Source organism: Crocuta crocuta, unplaced genomic scaffold (genome assembly GCF_008692635.1).
Source record: "Crocuta crocuta isolate KB4526 unplaced genomic scaffold, BGI_CrCroc_1.0 scaffold139, whole genome shotgun sequence".
Classification (NCBI taxonomy): Eukaryota; Metazoa; Chordata; class Mammalia; order Carnivora; family Hyaenidae; genus Crocuta; species Crocuta crocuta.
The window spans coordinates 9199133-9218675 of NW_027533258.1; the positions used below are offsets into that span (position 1 = coordinate 9199133).

The following is a 19543-nucleotide window of genomic DNA, read 5'->3' on the forward strand; positions in this document are numbered from 1 at the left end:
TTTTTTTATTTACTTCTGTGACTATTCTCATGCTCATCGTAGCTATTAGCACTCTTGCCATTTACGGAGACCCTTCTCGCCGAGGGCAGCGCTAGACTCTCTCTGTGCACTTGACCGGAGCTGGAAAGTGGTAGACAGGATGTGAGCCTTCGGTCGTTTTTGACACCGTAGGCACATTCTTAACCAGTATGCTAGCATTAGAGAGTCATAAGGTAATTCGGAGTCTGGGAACTCAGGGCACCTCACGAATGGGGGGTGAAGAGTTGAGTCCGCGGTGCTGGGTGATGTTCACTGGGTACGAATCATGTGCCTTAGATGGACTGTGGTTTTCCTTCACAGCAGTCTTACATGTGGGAAGCTACCATCCACGTTAAAAGATTGTTTTAATTTAAGTTTATTTATTTTGAGAGAGAGAGAGAGAGAGAGAGAGCAGAGGAGGGGCAGAGACAGGGAGAGAGAATCCCAAGCAGCTTCCGCACCATGAGCCTAGAGCCCGACGTGGGACTTGAACTCCTGAACCGCGAGACCATGACCTGAGCTGAAACCAAGAGTCCCGTGCTTAACTGGCTGAGCCACCCAGGCCCCCCACTACTGTCTGCGTTTTAAGATGAGGAAAAGAAGGGTTCCTACCTCCCCTCTTGGGAACTCCATATGGTATTGGGTTACGTTCATCTTTGCAGTAATATTTTCTATGTCAAAGTTACCTTAGACCCGAAATAGAAAAAAGGTGGCAGAGTTTATAAGCAGTTGTGAGGCACAGCCTGGGGCGTGTGACTGGGAGGGAAGAAGAGCTCTAAAGACACACTGAAGCCTGTCCAATCGAGACGAGTTCATGGAGAAACCACAGAGGCAAAACCAAGCTGAAAAGGAACAATCATAACTATTTTCAAGACAAGTCATCATCAGACTAAATGAGAGGCTCGTTTCTGGGCGTAACAGGAAAGTTATTTGTTTGAAAACAACTGCCAGCGTCATGATTAGCCTTGAAGCACTAAGTGTTTTGAACAAAGTTAACCAAACAGAGAAAACCACTATCCTAGCTATTGAGCAATTATGTTTGAATGAAATCCAGATTCTTTGCCACGACTTGGGACACCCCCCCACCCCCCTCCCTGCTGCATCCTGAGCCCCCAGTTCTCTTCCTCACTGTTTTTTTGTGTCAAATCCTACGCGGCCCTGTTCCTGGCACACATACACCTTTGTGTTTGGGTCTCCATCCCCCCCCTCGAACATGGCGCCCCCAGATTTCACTGGCCTGTTGTCTCCCTTTTGGGGAGGCTCCACCCGATCATCGAGTCTCCGGGAGAGTGTTCTCGACTCCTCTCTGCCTCCTCCCCCACCCCAGCTGCGTCCTTGTTGCCCTCACAGCGCTCCTCATGTCTTGCCCTCCGCTTATTTGTGTTTTGTGGCTTTTTTTACGGCTTTGCCCCTGAACTTGAGCTCCCTGAGGACGTAGACTTTGTTCACCATTCTAGCTCTTGCCCTTAGAAGAATGCCCAGTACACAGTGGTTGATTTGTAAGTATTCTTGAATGAGTGAATGAAAATTTATCACCTTGTCCAGGTGCCAACGGTAGTGAGGTAGAAAATATAAGGACGTTAATAACAGGAATAAAAAATATAAAAAGGAGCCTAGGAATAAACTTAATAAAATGTGCAGGACCTTGTATTCATTTACTCATTGGTATTTACGGAGCCCCTGAAGTGCTGGGCACTAGGGTTTCAAAGGTGTATAGGACAAACACGGTCCTTGGTTGTCGTGAACATAGAAAACACAAAATTTACCCGAGAGACAGAAGACCTCCTTTACCATTAAAAAAAAAAAAAAGGCAAGTATGTTAGTATTACTTGATTTAAAATTCCACCTCTTTTTTATTTATCGGGCAAGAGGTGAGAGTGGCATGGGAAACAAAAGTATTGGAAGTTTATCTGAAAAAATAAACTTCAGAGACTACTTGATTTTTTTTTTTTTTTTACAGTTTATTTTGAGAGAGAAAGAGGAAGAGAGTGGGGGAGGGACAGGGAGAGTCCCAAGCAGACTCCATACTGTCAGTGCAGAGCCTGATGGGGGACTTGAACCCATGAACCACTAGATCATGACCTGAGCCAAAATCAGGAGTCAGATGTTCATCCGACTGAGCCACCCAGGCATCCCTTGATTTTTTTTTTTTTAAAGAAGAACCATAATGGGAGCTGCGGTTAGTCCTGTTTCAAAACCGCTGCAATGTGGTGCGGGCTTTAGAATAAGCCACATGTATAGGAAGTCAGTATAAGATGGAATTTCAGATCACAGGGTGATGAGTGTCGTTCTCAGCCATTGATCCTGGGATGTGGGCTGAATCATTGGGAGAAAAAGAGTATATTTTAACCCCAAGCCATAATCTTTTTTTCAGATGGATTACAGATTTGATTGTAGAAAGTGAAGGCATCTAAGTTCTGGAAGGAAATACAGATGGAGCTAATAATAGATGTATAAAATTGAGGCTGTAGGTAGATCCCATCTTGGTGCAGGTAAGGCCTTTTTAAGCACGAACAGCAGGCAGAATCCCTTAAAAGAAAGTTTGGTCTGTTTGAGTACCTAAGATTCAAACTTCTAGGTGGTAATACACAGAAGGGGCTGTTTTTAATATAATAATGGATGCTGGTTAAGGAAATTCCTATATAAAATATGCTTATAAATCAGTAAGTGGGTTGTTTGTAGAATCATCAACTCTTGTAGCTAGAAAGGCTCTAGTACAGTTCCTCCATTAAAAAAAAATTTTTTTAATATTTATTTTTGAGAGAGAGAATCAGAGCAGGGGAGGGGCAGAGAGAGAGGGAGACACAGAATCCAAAGCAGGCTCCAGGCTCCGAGCTGTCAGCACAGAGACCAGTTTGGGGCTCGAACCCACGAACTGTGAGGTCATGACCTGAGCTGAAGTCAGGACACTTAATTGACTGAGCCACCCAAGCGCCCTTGATTCCTACATTTTACAGATGGTGGCATGGGGGCCCAAAGGAGATAGTTTCCTTCCTCAGAGCTGTGCAACTAGTTGGTCAGGGGGGCTCCCTTTGCCCAGAGCCTCTTCAGTTGAGATTGCAGGTATCTGGGTGCAGAGAATTAAAATAATGCAGCCAGGAAACCTACTGACAAACTAAAGTTGTGGACATAAATCGTACAATTCAGAGTACACTTTCCAGAAAGGGTCGGAGTTTGTTAGAAGAGTTAGACTTTCAAGGCTTGGATACAACAGGCTTAGAGGATTATTAGTTGGCTACGTGTAGAACAACATTTTGGGGTTTCAGGGGTTTTTTTTAAAGTTTATTCTGAGAGAGAGCAGGGGAAGGGAAGAGAGGGTAGAGAAGAAAAAGAATCCCAAGTAGGCTCTGCGCTGTCAGCTCAGAGCGCGATGTGGGGCTCAAATTCATGAACGGTGAGATCGTGACCTGAGCCAAAACCATGAGTCAGATGCTTAACCCAACTGAGCTCCCCAGATGCCATGTTTTTTTCTTTTTTTCCCCTAGGCTTTTTCTTTCTTTCTTTCTTTCTTTCTTTTTAAAGAAGCATCTAATTAGATGATGAAATTTTTAATTTAATTTTTTTTTTTACATTTTACCAGTGATTTTAAGAATCATCAGGGGATGGGTGTGTGTGTGTGTTTAAAGTTTATCTATTTTGAGAGAGAGTGAGAGAAGAGAAAATATGAGCAGGGGAAGGACAGAGAGAGAGAATCCCAGGCAGGCTTCCCACAGTCAGTGCGGAACCCAACTTGGGTCTCAAACTCACAAACCGTGAGCTCACGACCTGAGCTGAGATCAAGAGTCGGGAAACTAAGCCACCCAGGCGCCCCCCCCCCCCCCAAATTTTTTACTTTAATCCAATGAGATTTTTATCGATTGTGAAGCTCGGTTCCCTTTGATCCGATCTTAGGGACCCTGCGATATTTGAGCAGAAGGCGGTAACCTCAGTAGCACTGTGTGCCTGGCGGCTTTCCTGAATTTCCGGATCGGTACTTGAGTAGAACTAGAAAGCAGCCTTTGGAACGTGCTGGCCTTGGTGTGAAACCTGAAGCGTACAGAGTGATGGCGTCTGTCCCAGTTCATAACCAAAGTCACCGTGTTCATTCGCTCTCTCTACACCCTGCGGGGGGGCCATGGGTCGGCACCGCACCAGGTTCCGTGGATTACAAAGAAACTAACACAAATAAACACAAGTGCACAGTAAACAGGCGCACACGCACGGGGTCCTGCTCTTTGCCCGGGGAGCCCGGGATGCGAGGCCGGCAGGTGGCAGGAGGGGGTGCGACGAGACCAGTNCCTTGCCCGGCCTTGAGCAGCAGGGGGCAGCCCAGAGGTCTTCCCGCTCTTCCACGTTAAACCCCCAGCGCTGGATGGGTTTCTGGGGCTGAGGAACGTTTTCGTGACCTCATGTCCTAAATGATCACTTCTCTGGTGGAACCCCCAAACTCCACGGAGAAAACAGTGCCGCGAACACTTCCCCGTGTCTCACTGGCATGTCCAGATAAAGAAAAAAAAGTTTGCGTTAAACCATTTAAAAAATAGTTTTCTAGCTTCTGATCGGTTTTTATCCCATGTACCCTTTTCACTTCTACCAATTCTTGTTCCAACTGCGTTGAACTTGGTGAGCTGTGACTTCAGAAGGTGTGCGCTCCGCGTTCTTTAAGGCAGCCTGTGTTGCTGTTTCTTCCAGGGGTGAATCCGGTGCTGGGAAGACAGAAAATACTAAGAAAGTCATTCAGTACCTTGCTCACGTTGCTTCTTCGCACAAAGGACGGAAGGACCATAATATTCCTGTAAGTTTTCGTTCCGTTGCTCTTTGAACGCCTCAGTTTGTTCTTTCGTGATTTCAGAAACCAGACTGAGGAAGCACAGCCGCTCAGCGTCCAGCTGGAGCTGACCGCCCCCTCGTCTCCACGACCCCCACCCAGAAACTTCCTCCACTCAGGGTGGGGGGGGCACTATAGCACCTAGGTTTTCTAACAGCCTCTAACACGGCTTCTTGCGGAGCTTTGGGAGGAGTGGATTGAAGATTGCCTGTTTGCGCCAAGACCCTCGACGGTCTGTAGCTGGTCTCTGAGCGCGGATGGCAGCCTGGGCACTTCCTGCAGCACCTCGAGGCGGGGATGGAGAGGCAGGGGCGGTCGATGATAGGAAGGGGGTAAGAATAGAAGGGCTCAGTGGTCCTGAATCCGTAGACCTGCCCAGGTGGTGGCTGGCCCCCGAGGAGTGCCAGCCAGCCCCACTGTCACAGCGCTGAGGTGGACGGCCACGTGGCACTTATCTGTGTCACCACCCTGGGAAAGTCCCAGACCTGCTAACGCTTGCGTTTATCTGTTTGTAACAAACAGCAGGAATCGCCAAAACCAGTGAAGCATCAGGCAAGTGCTTTTCTTTATGCTTCTTAGTCTTGAATGTTTGCACTTAATTTCTGTCTCTAGATCGAGTCCTTTAGAAACCCATGCCGGCAGCTGTGAGTGAAATTCACTGCGAAAAAGAAATTTGAGTTTGAAAATGTGTTGCTTAAGAGACGTCTTCTTTGGCGAGCAGCATGTCCTTTTCGCTTCCAATTTGTTTTCGAGATGAGTCTGAATATGTCTCTGCCCTCTTTATCATGACATTGAACCACCTGTTGATGAAGCCTGACCACCCCCCCTCAGGGCTGCGTGTGTCAAATGCCCGGTGGGATGATTTCAATTCTTCTTTCAAGACACACAAGCCTTGCTTTCTGCCATACGTTAAATTTTTGAGTTTGGGGCTGCCGCCCTAGAAGTTGTGCTTTTAAAGTACAACTAATAAAGTTTTTTATGGCCCGTATGTGTTTTAAGCTGAGGGCCTCGTTGATATAATCTGTAAAGGTATCATTTTGTTTATCCAGGGCAGGTAGTAGTGGAAAAGTGTTAATTCTTCCTGATTATCGAATGCTCCCCCCCCTCCCCCCCGCCGCCCCGGCTCCACAGAACACAGCCATGGACCGAGTGTTTCCCACTACCCCGGAAGAGAGGGGCGTCTGTCCTGGACTTGACCCTTTCCCTGGCCCCAGCTGGCTTCAGTCTGTCTGTCTGCCACAAGCACAGTGATACAGAGCTAATGTGAAGCAGGAAAGGATAAGGTTACAGAAATGACTTGTTAACATAAAGCATCATAAGTGTCTATAGGGATGATCTTACATGCCAAGATTTTCAGAAACCTTCCGTAAAAATCTCATGATGCTCTCAGACAGCAGAGCTGTGCTTCCTGAGGGCCTGTGACATTCTGTCCTCAGCTGTAGATAGCAAATCATTCGTACCAGTGGGAAGGGTTAACGGAGTCATTGTTATCCTAAGGATATTTAAAGGCTCTTTAGCCGACTGCAGAAGGAGCCTCTAGACCAGAAATTGGCATTTTCTCTGTGCCTTCAAGGTACACACTAAAATGACCTTTTAACGTTCACTTGGGTTGCTAGTGAACCACATTAAATAATTCCTGTCCAGAGTGGGGGTTTCCCAAATCCCCCTGTGGGATACATACACTGTTACTGTTGACATTTTGTTTCGATGTCATTTTAAACCCCAGAGCGGATCGCTGTTGTGTGAGTAGCATGCGCGTCCCTGGACTTGGGATCGGCTCCGGCCCCAGGGGCACTTGCTCAAAGACGGGCGACAGCTGCCCTGGCCGCACCTCCCTCCATCCTTGATCTGCATGTTCTGCTGCATGAGCTCACTCTGCGCAGAATCCACAGGGCTGCTTTTCCCACATTCATTGTGACAGCAGTCTAGTCCAGTGGGTGTTGTGCTTGTGTTTCTAGAAGCCTGGGAAGAACACTGGTCCTCAGTTTTTCCGTCCAGCCCCCTTGAGGACCAGGAGATGCTCATGGGCGGTGGTGACCCCGCAGAGGGCCATGTCAAGACATGACTTCTTTGCCCGCAGTCGCTCCCCCTTCCCAGGGACTCCCTCACCCCGTTTTGAGAATGACTGCCAGCAAGCAGTCTATACTTTACAAGGTATTTCTCTTGGTTTCACGTCCCTAGTTTGTGAATTTACATTGAACTTTACGGGCAGCACTTAGGCTCCCAGGAACCATTTGTATACGCGCCTGGCCTTCCGTCACTAGTCAGCAGTGTGCAACGTAAGAACAAAGGGAAGGCATTTCGAGGCTCCTGTCCTTGATTTTTCTGTCTCTCTGCTCATTCCTTGTGTTTTTTAACACCTTTATCGAGATTCAGACTTCACGCATTCATACAGTTCAGCGTCGTCATTTTCACTGCCCTGAGTTAAACACAAATCCCTACAGTCAACTTCAGCGTGTTTTCATCCCCCAAAAAGAAGGCGATTCAGAGTCCCCTCCCATTTCCTCCCAGGCCCCAGAAGTCATCAGTGTACTTCCTGTCTCTGCGAATTTGTCTGTTGTGCGTATGTTACGTGAACAGAATCCTGGTGGTCTTTCCCTTCGCATGATGTTTGCAAGGTGTATCTGTGTCGTAGCGTGTACAAATGCTCCATCCCTCTGCCTGGCCGAATGGTATTCCCTTACGGTAGGTGGGTCCCATTGTGTTTACCCATCCATCTGTTGGCAGACATTTTGGATTGTTTCCACTTGGGGGCCATCGTGGACAACGCCCCAGGGAACATTTGTGTGCAGTGTTTGTGTGGACCTGGGTTTTCCGTGCCCTTGGGCGTGGGCCTGGGTGCAGGCTGGCTGGGTTATGGTAGCATTGGGTTTAACATCTGGAGGAATCACCCCCCCATTCCCAGCAGCACAGCATGAGGGCGCTGCCATCTTCCCCGTCTCCTCGCCAATGCACGTGGTGTCTGTTTAGGCCATCCTGGCGGGCTTTCGTGCTTACCTTTAAAACTGAATCCTTATTATGGAAATAGGAACAAATAGAAATCAGTTTTCAGAATTCAGGCCACAGTAACTAAGCAGTAAACGTGAAGCATTTACCTGCAAACTTTGGGTGCACTTTTTGTAACCAAGTTCAAGTCCTACTTGGCCAGTGAAGCAGTCTGCGTGCCGGGCTCCCTCACCGCAGGTCGCTGTTACAGACCTTCAGGAGGCTGGCACAGCGTCCAGCACCGTGCCAGAGCCTGAACCCAGGGCAGAGTCAAACACCAGTGATTTCTAAAGCCTGACCGTCCCCAAAGAAGGACTCCTCCAGGCCAGCCCGCCTGCCCTGCCGACTGGCGAGCCCCCCACCTCTGGATGGCGGCTTCCAGATGATTTCCTGTCTACTGCTCTGAGTGGCCTTGAAGTAGGACAGGACGCTGGCAGCAGGCACTGGGGCACTCCGGTTCTCAACGTGACGACGAGCTGTTCAGCCCTCCAGGGGCCCTGGGACGCCTGCATCTGTACCCGCTCAGCCCTGCAAAGCCCAGGACCCCAGCCTTGCTGGCTCAATTGGAGTTTTCAGAGAGCTCTTTTTTGTTTGTTTTGTTTTAACCAACTTCAAACTCCTCTGTCCTATCGCAGATAGATATTAATATATCATATAATAAGTTCAAGAGTTTAGTTTTCTTCATGATTGGTAGACCTTTAAAGCATCATAGGATTCTAAATACTTAAAACCGTAGAAACAATTTCAGTAGCTGATGGCGATGATTTTCCCCTACGTCCCCAAAGACCCTCCTCATTACTGTACAGAATAGAGACCAGGGCCACTGCCCCTCCGAATCTGGTGGAAGGGTTAGCACTTAGTCACCGTCCCCTGATGGTTTATAACTGCCTTCATGATTTGGTGGAGAGAGGTTAGTGCCATTTAATCCAAGTGTGAAACTGCACCGCACAGAAATGATCAAATTCACTGGTAATTTCTTAATTTACGACCCTTCTTGTGCTTTGGGATGGTAGGTTCGTGGTCAGCTTTTTGTGATTCACTGATGAGTTACGGAGATCTTTGCTTGGTCCTATTGATGTCACCAGCCCATTGGGAGAGAAGTAATACCACGACCCTGAGAAGGACAGGACCACGACACAGAAGTGGCCCAAGCGGCAGGTTGTGTGGGGACCGTTGCAGACCCTCTGCCTGATTCTTCCTGCCCACTTTGGCTCTGCACTGTCCCCTCCCTCAATGCTGCTAGAATATTTCAGGAGATCTGATGACGCATTCATTCAGCAGACACTCCCTGGCTCATCCTCTGGATCTGACACTGAGCTAGGTTCAGGGGTTCCAGCCAGTTCTTAAAAAGCCAGCAGGAGAAAGGATGGAATTGGTAGATCACACACGTGAGCACATTCACATGTGCTCACACAAAGGAGAAAAGACTCCTTGTAGCCACGTCTCGGGAATAGTAAAATAAGATCTGCAATACTCAACCTCCACGGTAGGAAAACAGCTGAAAGGCGGAATATCATTGAAATTATTTTTATTAGGATTTGGCAGGATGATGGCGTGTAATTCTCAGCAGCCTATATTCTGCCTAGTTCCTAGATCTAACTAGCAGTAGGTGTCTAGTGTAAATGTAATGCCCTGCTTACGAAAAGTCACTGTTTTTCTGAGTTTCTACATGTTGATCACAGACTGAGTGGGGCAAGAAACCCTTTAGAGCCCAATTTTTGCAGAGCTTATACACCTAGGGCTTTGTAAGCTGCCAGTCGTGGGCACATTGATCTAGGTGACTGCTGACCTCCAGGGGAAAGGCACTCTGTTAGACTACAGAACGATGGCTCTTTTTATTATTTTTTATTTTAACGTTTATTTTTGAGAGCGTGAGAGCAGGGAAGGGGCAGAGAGAGAGGGAGACATCGAATCTGAAGCAGGCTCCAGGCTCTGAGCTGTCAGCACAGAGCCCGCCGTGGGACTCTGACTCCTAAACCACGAGATCGGGACCTGAGCTGAAGTCGGACACTTCACTGACTGAGCCACCCAGGCACCCCTGGAAGGATGCCTCTTAATGATGCCTCTCCGTTGTTCAAAGTGGTTGCCCGGGATACCACGTGTGAGAACCCAGGGGAGCCTACAAGGTTTAGAAACCTTTACAGCAGAGATGATCTGGTGCTGTGAAGTCCATAACCTGGGAGACTCCCACTGCAGGGAGCATATTCTCGAATGCCAAGAGAGGAGGTTCATCCCTCGGATTCTAACGGGACTAGTTCCTGCCAGATTTCTGTTGAACACCATTGTAGACGGCACTCGACACCTGTGAAGATCTGGGCAGTTCAGATCAGGTATGCTCCCTGTGGGGGGAGCATACCTCGCGGGGTCCTGTGCCTTCGGAGCATGTCCCCACCCTTGTGGCTGAGCGAAGGAGTCCAGTTCCAGAGTTAGACGCCAGCACTGCGCACGGTGTATGTTTGTTCTTTTTGGATCTGATCGTGTACTGCTCACAGAGCGACTGGCCGGCAGTTTAAGATCCTTGCGTGAGGATCCTTTTATCCCTCCTCTGCTCAGAGAATCTAATCTGCTAGTGGTTTGACATCCCATCTTTCGGTCTAGAACACTGTGGAATTTTAAAACACAGGGGTAAGATTTGTGTTTGGAAAAAGCAGATGTATGGAAGTCCTATGATGCAACTCTAAAATTACGTTCCAGGAACACACCACCACTTTCTAGTGCTTTCCACAGCCGGAAATGGCATCCTGCTTTCCCATGCAGCTTTCTCTTGTGTTCCATGATTAAAGCGCATATTAATATACTTACCTTCTGTTTGTGGAATCTATTTTCTAGCCGAATTTGCACATAAGCAAGGGCACTGCATAAAGCCTATATTCTATCACATACTCTACAGTAAGCCTTTTAAATTTGAGCAAAAGTCAGCAGCACCCTCATCTCCGTCCTCTCTGAAAGTGGAGGTGAGGACATCGTCCTGTCTGCGTTATTAGGATATCACGTGAAGCCCTTGGAAAAATGACAAACATCTACCACCAGGATAGTGGTGGTTATTAGAATTGTCTGCCTTAAGGCATTGGAGCAAGGCAGCATAAAAATAAACAGAAGTGTAAGTATTAATATGTCCTTAATTGAAGTGTCATGCTAAATTTCATTTCATTTCATGAAAACCAGTTTGTTTTGTTTTCACAATTCTCTGCCTTATTTATGTGCCCTGCCCTCAAATTGATCTGCTGTGTTCAGTGTGACTTCTTCTTCCCCTTCCGGTCACTTTACACGTGCTAATGTTTTTCCCTTTAGCAGAGCCTAATATGACTGAGAATAAAGCCACAAAGGGTACAAGATGGCAAACAGAACGAAAGCACTGAGAAAAAGAGGAAATTTATTGTTTTGTTTTCTTCCCTCTGCCCAGGATTGAAGTAAAGATGTTAGATTAACCTAATCTGCTTTTGTGTGTGTGTGTGTGTGTGTGTGTGTGTGTGTGTGTGTGTGTGTGTGTGTGTTTTATGTGTGTAATTATGTGTTTTTGAGGGGGNTAGCAGAGCCTAATATGACTGAGAATAAAGCCACAAAGGGTACAAGATGGCAAACAGAACGAAAGCACTGAGAAAAAGAGGAAATTTATTGTTTTGTTTTCTTCCCTCTGCCCAGGATTGAAGTAAAGATGTTAGATTAACCTAATCTGCTTTTGTGTGTGTGTGTGTGTGTGTGTGTGTGTGTGTGTGTGTGTGTGTGTGTGTGTGTTATGTGTGTAATGTAATGTCTTTTAGGGGGAACTCGAACGGCAGCTCTTACAAGCGAATCCAATCCTGGAATCATTTGGAAACGCGAAGACTGTGAAAAATGATAACTCATCTCGTTTTGTAAGTTTGAAAGCACCTGAAACTTGTAATTTCTCAGATTTCCAGTGAAACCTCTCCTGCGATCCAACAGAGAGAGTACTTTTCTCCCTAGATTTTAGGGAGAGGCTGATAAAAGATGTGGTACAGACAGCACAGTGCTGTAGAAACATGATTAGTCACACGTATTTTGAAAGCTTCTAGTAGATTTGCATTTTAAAAAGGAAAAAATGCGCAAGTAACTGTAATCCTATATTTGCTGTATATAATTGTGTGTTGTACAGGTAGATGATTAGTAGCCTCTCTGAACTTCTTCATCTTTGGGGATGATCTATATATAATACTTGTTGCTGGGAGGGCGTGGAGATTACGTGAGATGCATGCAGAGCAGTCCCGGGAATGTAAACGGTCCACAAACCAAGTTGGCATTCAGTGTAGTCAACGGTCTTTCCTATACTTGCTGTTTCTATGGAGTATGGACGTCAGGAGGATGCGACAATACTCTCACTTCTCTCTAAGAATTACTTCTCTCTAAAAATACTCCTGTCTAAAAATTTGGCTTTCTTAATTCTTAGAAACCTCTCCCCTCTCCCTCTGTTTGACCAACTACCACCGTTTCCGTGAGGCTGTTCTCCTAAGCGATATGTCCCCCGTCCAGCTACGCCTGATCGATGCATCGGCGCCAAATCTTCTCTAAAATCCTATTCCACAAAATGGGCATGCCCGCTGTAAACTTCTTGCCTTGAATTACAGTTCTCAAGATTCAGTGACCATTTTCCAGAGACTGGAGAGGGGCTTCAATTACAGTTATTTCTACTTAAATCATTAGAGTTAATTCTATGTTTTCCCTCCCTCCTCTCATATTAGAAGTGTTTGTACAAGTCCAGGCCACATCAAAAGAGACTTTACTAATGACTCCTTGATGGATAAGCTGCGGGAATCTGGTATCACCGTGACATACCGTTTTACTCTGAGGATAATGTGAAGTCCTGGCGTTCATGTTGATTTCCTGGTGGCCTGGGTTGTGTGATCAGTGGAAGCAGCTAGATACGAAATCACAGAAGGCCAGTGAGCCCGAAGGTAGCTAGCTAGCCTGAGTATGAGTTGCTAGGACTGCCTTGAAGAGCACCCCAGACTGGGGGCCCGAAACAGCAGAACTTGATTTTCTCACTATTGGAGGCTGGAGGTCCAGGGTCGAGGTGTGGCAAGGTTGGTTTCTTCTGGGGCCCCTCTCTGTGGCTTATTGATGGACACCATCCTGGTGTCCACTGGGATGGTCCTTCCTCTGTGTGCGTCTGTCCTGTTCTTTCCTTGTGAGGACACCAGTCGTGTGGGACTAAGGCCCCAGTGACCTGGTTTTAACTTAATTATCTTTGTAAAAACCCGCTCTCCAAATATAGTCCTGTTCTGAGGCAGGAGGGTTAGGGCTTACACATAAGAATTTGAGATGGGGGGGCACCTGGGTGGCTCAGTCAGTAGAGCCTCCAACTTCGGCTCAGGTCACGATGTCAAAGTTTGTGGGTTCGAGCCCCACATTGGTCTCTGTGCTCGAAGCCTAGAGCCTGCCTCAGATTGTTTCCCTCCCTCCCTCTCTCTGTCCCTACCCCGCAAATGCTCTGTCATCTTCAAAAATAAACATTTTTTAAAAATTAAAAAAAAAATCGAGATGGGACATGACTCAGCCCACAGCACCCAAAGAGGTAATTTAAGTGCAGGAGGCTTCCCACATTACAGAGGAAATAGGAACCTATTTGTTTAGAGTGTTGTTTATTCCTAGTAAGATAAAATTTTGAAGATTCGCTTCATCTAAGTTCATTAGGTCATTATTTTAGCTTTTTAGGTACAAAATGGAATAACATATATCTGTGTCAGGAGGAAGTATGGCTGTGACTTCAGGGTTTATAAAAGATCTGGGGCAGCGAAGGTTCATTTCTACGGTTTTATCATCCTCGCTAAGCCTGAGCCACATTTAAATCTTAAATTCTTCCTCCCGAGAGCCCTGTGTTTAGTGGCTATATCACGGGATAGAAGACACAGTGATCTACCAGCTTTGGTATGTGAATCTCTGTTCAGATTTACAAGGATTTCTTTTTTTTTTTTTTTTTAAAGAGTGTTTTTTTTTTTTTTATAAATTTTTTTTTTTTTTTTTTTATTTCTAGGAGAGAGAGAGACAGCGTGAGCAGGGGAGGGTCAGAGAGAGAGGGAGTCACAGACTGAAACAGGCTTCAGGCTCTGAGCTGGCAGTCAGCACAGAGCCCGACGCGGGGCTCGAACCCACGAACCGCGAGATCATGACCTAAGCGAAAGTCGGACGCTTAACCGACTAAGCCACCCAGGCGCCCCATATTTACAAGGATTTCTTAGTGGAAAATGCTTTATTTTACCACATAAATCAAGTTGCCAGTCTATTCTGATTCCCCCTGAGCCAAGGCACACTTTAAATTCAAGAGAAACCATTTTGTGCCTATTTGTCTCATCTTTGCTTGGAAGAGATAAATTATTGGGGCACTGGGGCGGTTCACTTGGTTGAGCATATCTGACGTGACCTTGGCTCAGGGCATGATCTTGCAGTTCATGAGTTCGAGTTCCACGTTGGGCTTTGCACTGACGGCGTGGAGCCTGCTTGGGATTCTCTCTGCCTCTCCCCCGCTGTCTTGCTTGCTCTCTCAAATCAATAAAAACTTATGATTTGGGAGTCACGTGCCAATACTCTGATGTATTTTGCTGGCCACACTGACCACCCCAATACAGAGTGGGAGGGGACTGCACGGTGACAGAAGTACCAGAAGTTGGGGGTCACTGAGGCCATCTCAGAAGTTGGCTGCCACATGTCATTACAGAGATCTCTGTATTGACCAAAGCAGGTTATAATCTATAATTTGCAATACTCTGGATTAGCGGTTCTCAATTGGAGACCCTCAAGGGACATTTGGTAGTATCTGGAGGCAGTTCTGGTGGTTCGGTTCAGGCAATGGGTAGAGGTCAGGGATGCTGCTAAACATCCAACGGTGTACAGGACGGGCCCCATGACGAAGAATTATCCAGCCCAAAATGTCCATTATGTCGAGGTTGAAAACCCCTGCTCCAGCTTGTTTCTTTAAATGTCTGAATCAAGGTAATCACTTTTTGAAATTTATTTGCAAAGTAATTACTATACACGAGCCTCCTTAAAGCTTATTATTTATGCATCCTATTCTGAAGGTTGATGTAAACAATTCTGGGAGGAACTTGTTTGACATCCTAGTGGCAGGAAGAATTTCTTAGGTGGTTTTCTGGCAAGATCCCTGCCAGCAAGAACACCTACGCAGTCTAAATCCTCAGTAAACCCTTTTTGAGCTGAAGTTCCACCTCCCAAACTTCTTGTTCAGTCTAATCCATTAAAAGCTAATCTTTTGGGCGCCTGCGTGGCTCAGTTGGTTAAGTATCCAATTCTTGGTTTCGGCTCAGGCCATGATCTCATGGTTCATGAGTTTGAGCCCTGCATTGGGCTCTGTGCTGATGGGTGCGGAGCCTGCTTTGGATTCTCTCTCTCTCTCTCTCTCTCTCTCTCTCAGAAATAAAGTTAAAAATTTTTTTAAAGCTAATCTTTTAAGAAAAACATTTTTCATTAAGGCAGTGTTCCTACACATAGTTCAACCGAGAAACAAAAGTGTTTTTTAAGTGTTGACTTGGCGGTTGAGCGTCTGACTTCCGCTCAGGTCATGATCTATCGGTTTTTGGGCTGGAGACCGGCTTTGGGCTCTGCTGACAGCACAGAGCCTGCTTTGGATCCTCCGTCTCCCTCTCTCTGCCCCTCCCCAGTCATGCGCGCTCTCAATAAATATTCAAAAAAATAAAATAGTTGCCTTTAGGCTGTAATTCTTACAAAGTCAACTTTGTATTGATATTTGTAGGACTTTTCAAATAAATAGCGTAGCTAGCTACCAAACTATCCTGAGGCATGAGCCGCACAAAGCTACGAGTAGTCGATTTTCGTGGTTCCATAAAAAGTAGGGGACAGGAGCTCAGCTAGGTTAAAGCCTCCTTTGGCGGCTGTGTGCGGGCACTGCCAGCACTCTGCTGCTCGCGGCGTCGGCGGGGGGCCCGTGTAGGCCCATCTTTTAATCATGTCTTCCGGAATTTCCATCTTGTCCTGTGATTCAGCTCTGAGCTCCCGCCCTCTGCCGGGCACTTGGTGCCCCTTCGTCCTTGCCGTTTGGCGGTCACAATGGAGGTGTCTCGGAGTTAACGCATTCCAGATGGAAGCTTTTCTACTCGAAACGTGTTCCTTACGTCTTGGCCGTGTGTGGGGCCGTCGAGCCGCCCGGCCGCGGAGGCGTAAAAATAACGAAAATCCTCCTGGACTCCGCCGTTCCGCGTGGCCGGTGTCCGGACTGGACTGCACCCTGCAGGTCGCTCCACCAGAACGTATTCCCGATCTGTCCACAGGTGCCCTCCTGTCTCTCCTAAACGCCCGACAAGGCCGGTCCTCCGTCACTGGCCGCGCCGCGACCTTCTCACTTGCCGCACAGCCCTTCGCGCCATCGCTGGCCGGCCGCTCTGCCGTCCTGCCGTCTCGCGCGGCCTCGCGAGATCGCGCGGCGGGGCGTCAGCCTGTTCTCGCGAGCCTTGGTTCCTGGCGTGGCGCTTCGCGTGTGAGCGTAGCCGGGAGGCTTCTGGAAGTTACGGAACGCGCTCAGTTAGGATGCGGTTGCCCTCTGGGTGCCACACACCGGCCCAGGCCCGGGGAACATATCCGTGGGCAGAACGCAAGCTCCTGGCCTCCTGAGGCTCCCTTTCATCCGGGTCTTACACCTCGGCACCGATGGCCGCGTGCCCGGGCGTGCAGCGGAGTCCGCGAGCGGCCTGCGTGCGCCGGGCCCGCTGGGGACCCGCGTGCCCCGGGTGTGGACGCGGGGGTCGTTCGAGATCCCCGAAGGGACGCCTGTGGACGCGACGGGCCTCGTGCCGGGGGCAGCGCCCCACTTCTCCCCGGAGGAGCCGCGAGACGCGGAGAAACAGGTCACGTGTGCAGTGGAATTGCGCGTTGTCCTTTCTCGCAGTGGAGATATTTGAAACTACAAACTCTGTCCCCTTTAGAACCCATTTGTTTCCATTTCTTTGATCTGCTATAGACGAATCATTTCCTGAAGACTATCTTTTCCTTTCAAAGATGGTCCCATATGGTACGTATTAAAGGGGATTCTTTGAGGGGAGCATTACCCTTATGAAAATAATCGTTCACAGTTAGCTCCGTTCTGTTTACGGAGACGTCAGATGCATTCCAGATGCAGGAGATTGATGTGATAGGACTCTCTTGTAATGAAACTTTTAAAACAGCGAGTTCAGGTTCTGACTTATATCAGCAGATACATCTTCTCGCAGGTTTTAGCGGGAATCGCTCTGTATTTGTGCAGAAATCTCTTTGCCCTCCCCGCCCCCAAACGGAATGAAGCCATTTTGGCAGTCCCCAATTTTATGTACCTTTCTGGTAGATCGTGAGCCTCGATAGAGCCCGACTAAGGCCCTGGTGCCCTGCCTGCCACTGGGTTACCAGATGACTGGTGTTCTGCACCCGCACAAGTATTTATAACCAAGTAGACACTACAAACAGCTTTGTAAGTAAATTGAAGGCAGTCACTCTTGTCTCTTTAGTATTCCCAACCTTCCCCTAAAGATTCCCGGGGGCAGAGGTGACCATGTCGGAGACAGTACGGAACCCAGTCTAGCATCGAGCCCAAGGCAGCCTTCTTAACAGACACAGCAGCGTCCGGGCCTTTCTGGACTCTCAGCCTGTTGTTCACGCCAGACTGGGGGCGTCTGTGTATTTCCAGTCAGTCCATGTTACCAGTTACCCCAGGAACGCTCCTGTCTGTTACGTACTACGTATGCAGACCCCTTAGTTGACATGGAAACCCATCTTGCTAATTAACAAAGCTGCAGGTATAGTTTGGAGGTCATGGTAGCTGGAGCCTTTGACGCCACCATCTGGCCTCCAGATTAAATCTCTCTCATTCCTCTAGATCGGGCTTGAAGGGAACCTGTCATCGGGAGCATACAGGGGCCTTCAGGTGCCGCTGTGGATAGCTGCTGGCCGAGAACATCCTGTCTCTGGAAAACACCTGTTTCCTTGTAGCCGAGGGGTCGGAATCCACTTGCGGTGTGTCCGGGGCTAGTAGTGTTCGCAGTAGTTTTCCTCCAGCGAGCCTGCAGACGAACCCGTGTGGAGCCTCCCATTACTGACCCTGCAGCTTCAGGCAAACTAATAGACACTGTAAGATCACTCAGCTCCAGCGGTACTTCTTCTGCGAAGCTTTCTCTCTCCTAACCATATGAGGCTGTTCTCTGTGTCCCCACAGCCCCTCTGTCCTTTGGAGGGGCCCTACCACCATGTCCCTCAGGTGTCGAAAGAATCACAGCCTCGTGATTCTGCTTCCGCGCGGGGGCCATTAGGTCAGCATCTCTTGATGCCGTGATGGTACGATTTGTGCGAAATGGTTACTTGCATAAAATAGTACTTGTGTGACCTCACAAGAGCCTTTCTCAAAAGGAGGAGAAAAGTTTTCTCCTGTTAAAAAAAAATCTACACAAAACTTTCTCTCTCACGCCTCCCCCCAAAACAAAACCAACCCCCCAAGCGAGCAATTCCTCAGTTTTGTTTTGTGACTCTAATTAGCAGGGTCTCTGTAGAAGAAAATGCAAAGTGTTCTCTGGCCCCCAACAGACGAATTTGTGTTGTGATTTGAGATGGAAAGGAAAGTGTTAACCTCATGAACTTCGGCCAGAGGGCATTGCAGTGACTGCAGACGGGCACCATCTTGATTTTCCAGAAACCTGGTTTCACGAGTTCTGTTCTGTCGCCCCCATATGCCCAGTCAGACCCGTGGTTTAGCCTGCGTTGGGACCATTTCTTGTGTAGTCAGGCATTTTCTACGTGGCTCTGCGAGAGGTAGAAAGAGGCTGTTGGTCACAAAAGGCCTTTGCGTCCTACAGGAATGGTGCTTCTCCCCTCCCTCCTGAGCACTGTGGGTGTTAGCGGCGTCTGAGGCAAACCCTCTGTGGAACGTCTGATGTGGGTGGCCTGGCTCTCTGGCTGCATTGAACCAGCCGTGCATTCCCGGGCAGAGCAGAGCTTTCAGATAATGCACAGCAGGTTACTTCCATGGTGGTGGGGGCGGAAGACCCAGGAGGAGGGCACAGGAGCCCGAGGGAGAATTTACATGCCTGCCCCGTCATTTGTTGGTCCTCCAGCAGAAAGTCGTGTTGGAGATCTCCCCACATGCATTCCCTTTTCACCTTGTTTTCCTAGCTCGGTTTGCAGAGTTGTTGTTTTTTGTTGTTGTTTATTTCTGAAAGAGTGTAAGTGGGGGAGGGGCAGAGAGATTGGGAGACAGAATCTGAAGCAGCTCCAGGCTCTGAGCTGTCAGCACAGAGCCTGACATGGGGCTCGAACTCACGAACCGTGAGATCATGACCTGAGGCAAAGTCGGATGCCTAACTGACTGAGCCACCCAGGCACCCCTACAGTGTTTTTAATTGGAAAATGGGGTGAGCTCTCTGTGAATGTGCATGATATTGAGCAAAAAATATTATGGGGACACTTGGGTGACTCAGTCAATTAAGTATCCAACTCTCAGCCTTGGCTCAGTTTATGATCTCATGGTTCTTGGGATCGAGCCCTGTGTTGAACTCTGAGCTGACAGCTCGGAGCCTGATGGGATTCTCTCTTCCTCTCTTTGCCCTCCCCCTACTTTCGTGTTCTCTGTCTCCAAGTAAAGAAGTAGACATTTAAAAATGAAATATTGATTTTAGTGAATTATTCTCTTATTTTGAGTTGCAAAAGTCAACATTACTGAGGTATAATTTGCATATAATTTAGTTCAAAAGTTTCTGCAGTAGCATCCCAAAAGTAGGTACTCCTTTT

At 47.9% G+C, this 19543-nt stretch overlaps 1 protein-coding gene across 4 annotated transcripts in view; it reads left to right on the top strand.

The window, feature by feature from the left end:
- MYH10 (myosin heavy chain 10) overlaps nucleotides 1-19543 on the top strand; it is a 121568-nt gene that overhangs the window by 39499 nt on the left and 62526 nt on the right. For 3 of the 4 annotated variants that reach the window (XM_077746907.1, XM_077746908.1, XM_077746909.1), the window contains exons 4-5: nucleotides 4690-4792; nucleotides 11572-11664. In XM_077746907.1, coding sequence (XP_077603033.1) covers nucleotides 4690-4792; nucleotides 11572-11664 — 196 coding nt within the window. Of the gene's footprint in view, nucleotides 1-4689; nucleotides 4793-5347; nucleotides 5378-11571; nucleotides 11665-19543 lie in introns of all 4 variants that reach the window. The other variant, XM_077746906.1, reaches the window with a different exon arrangement.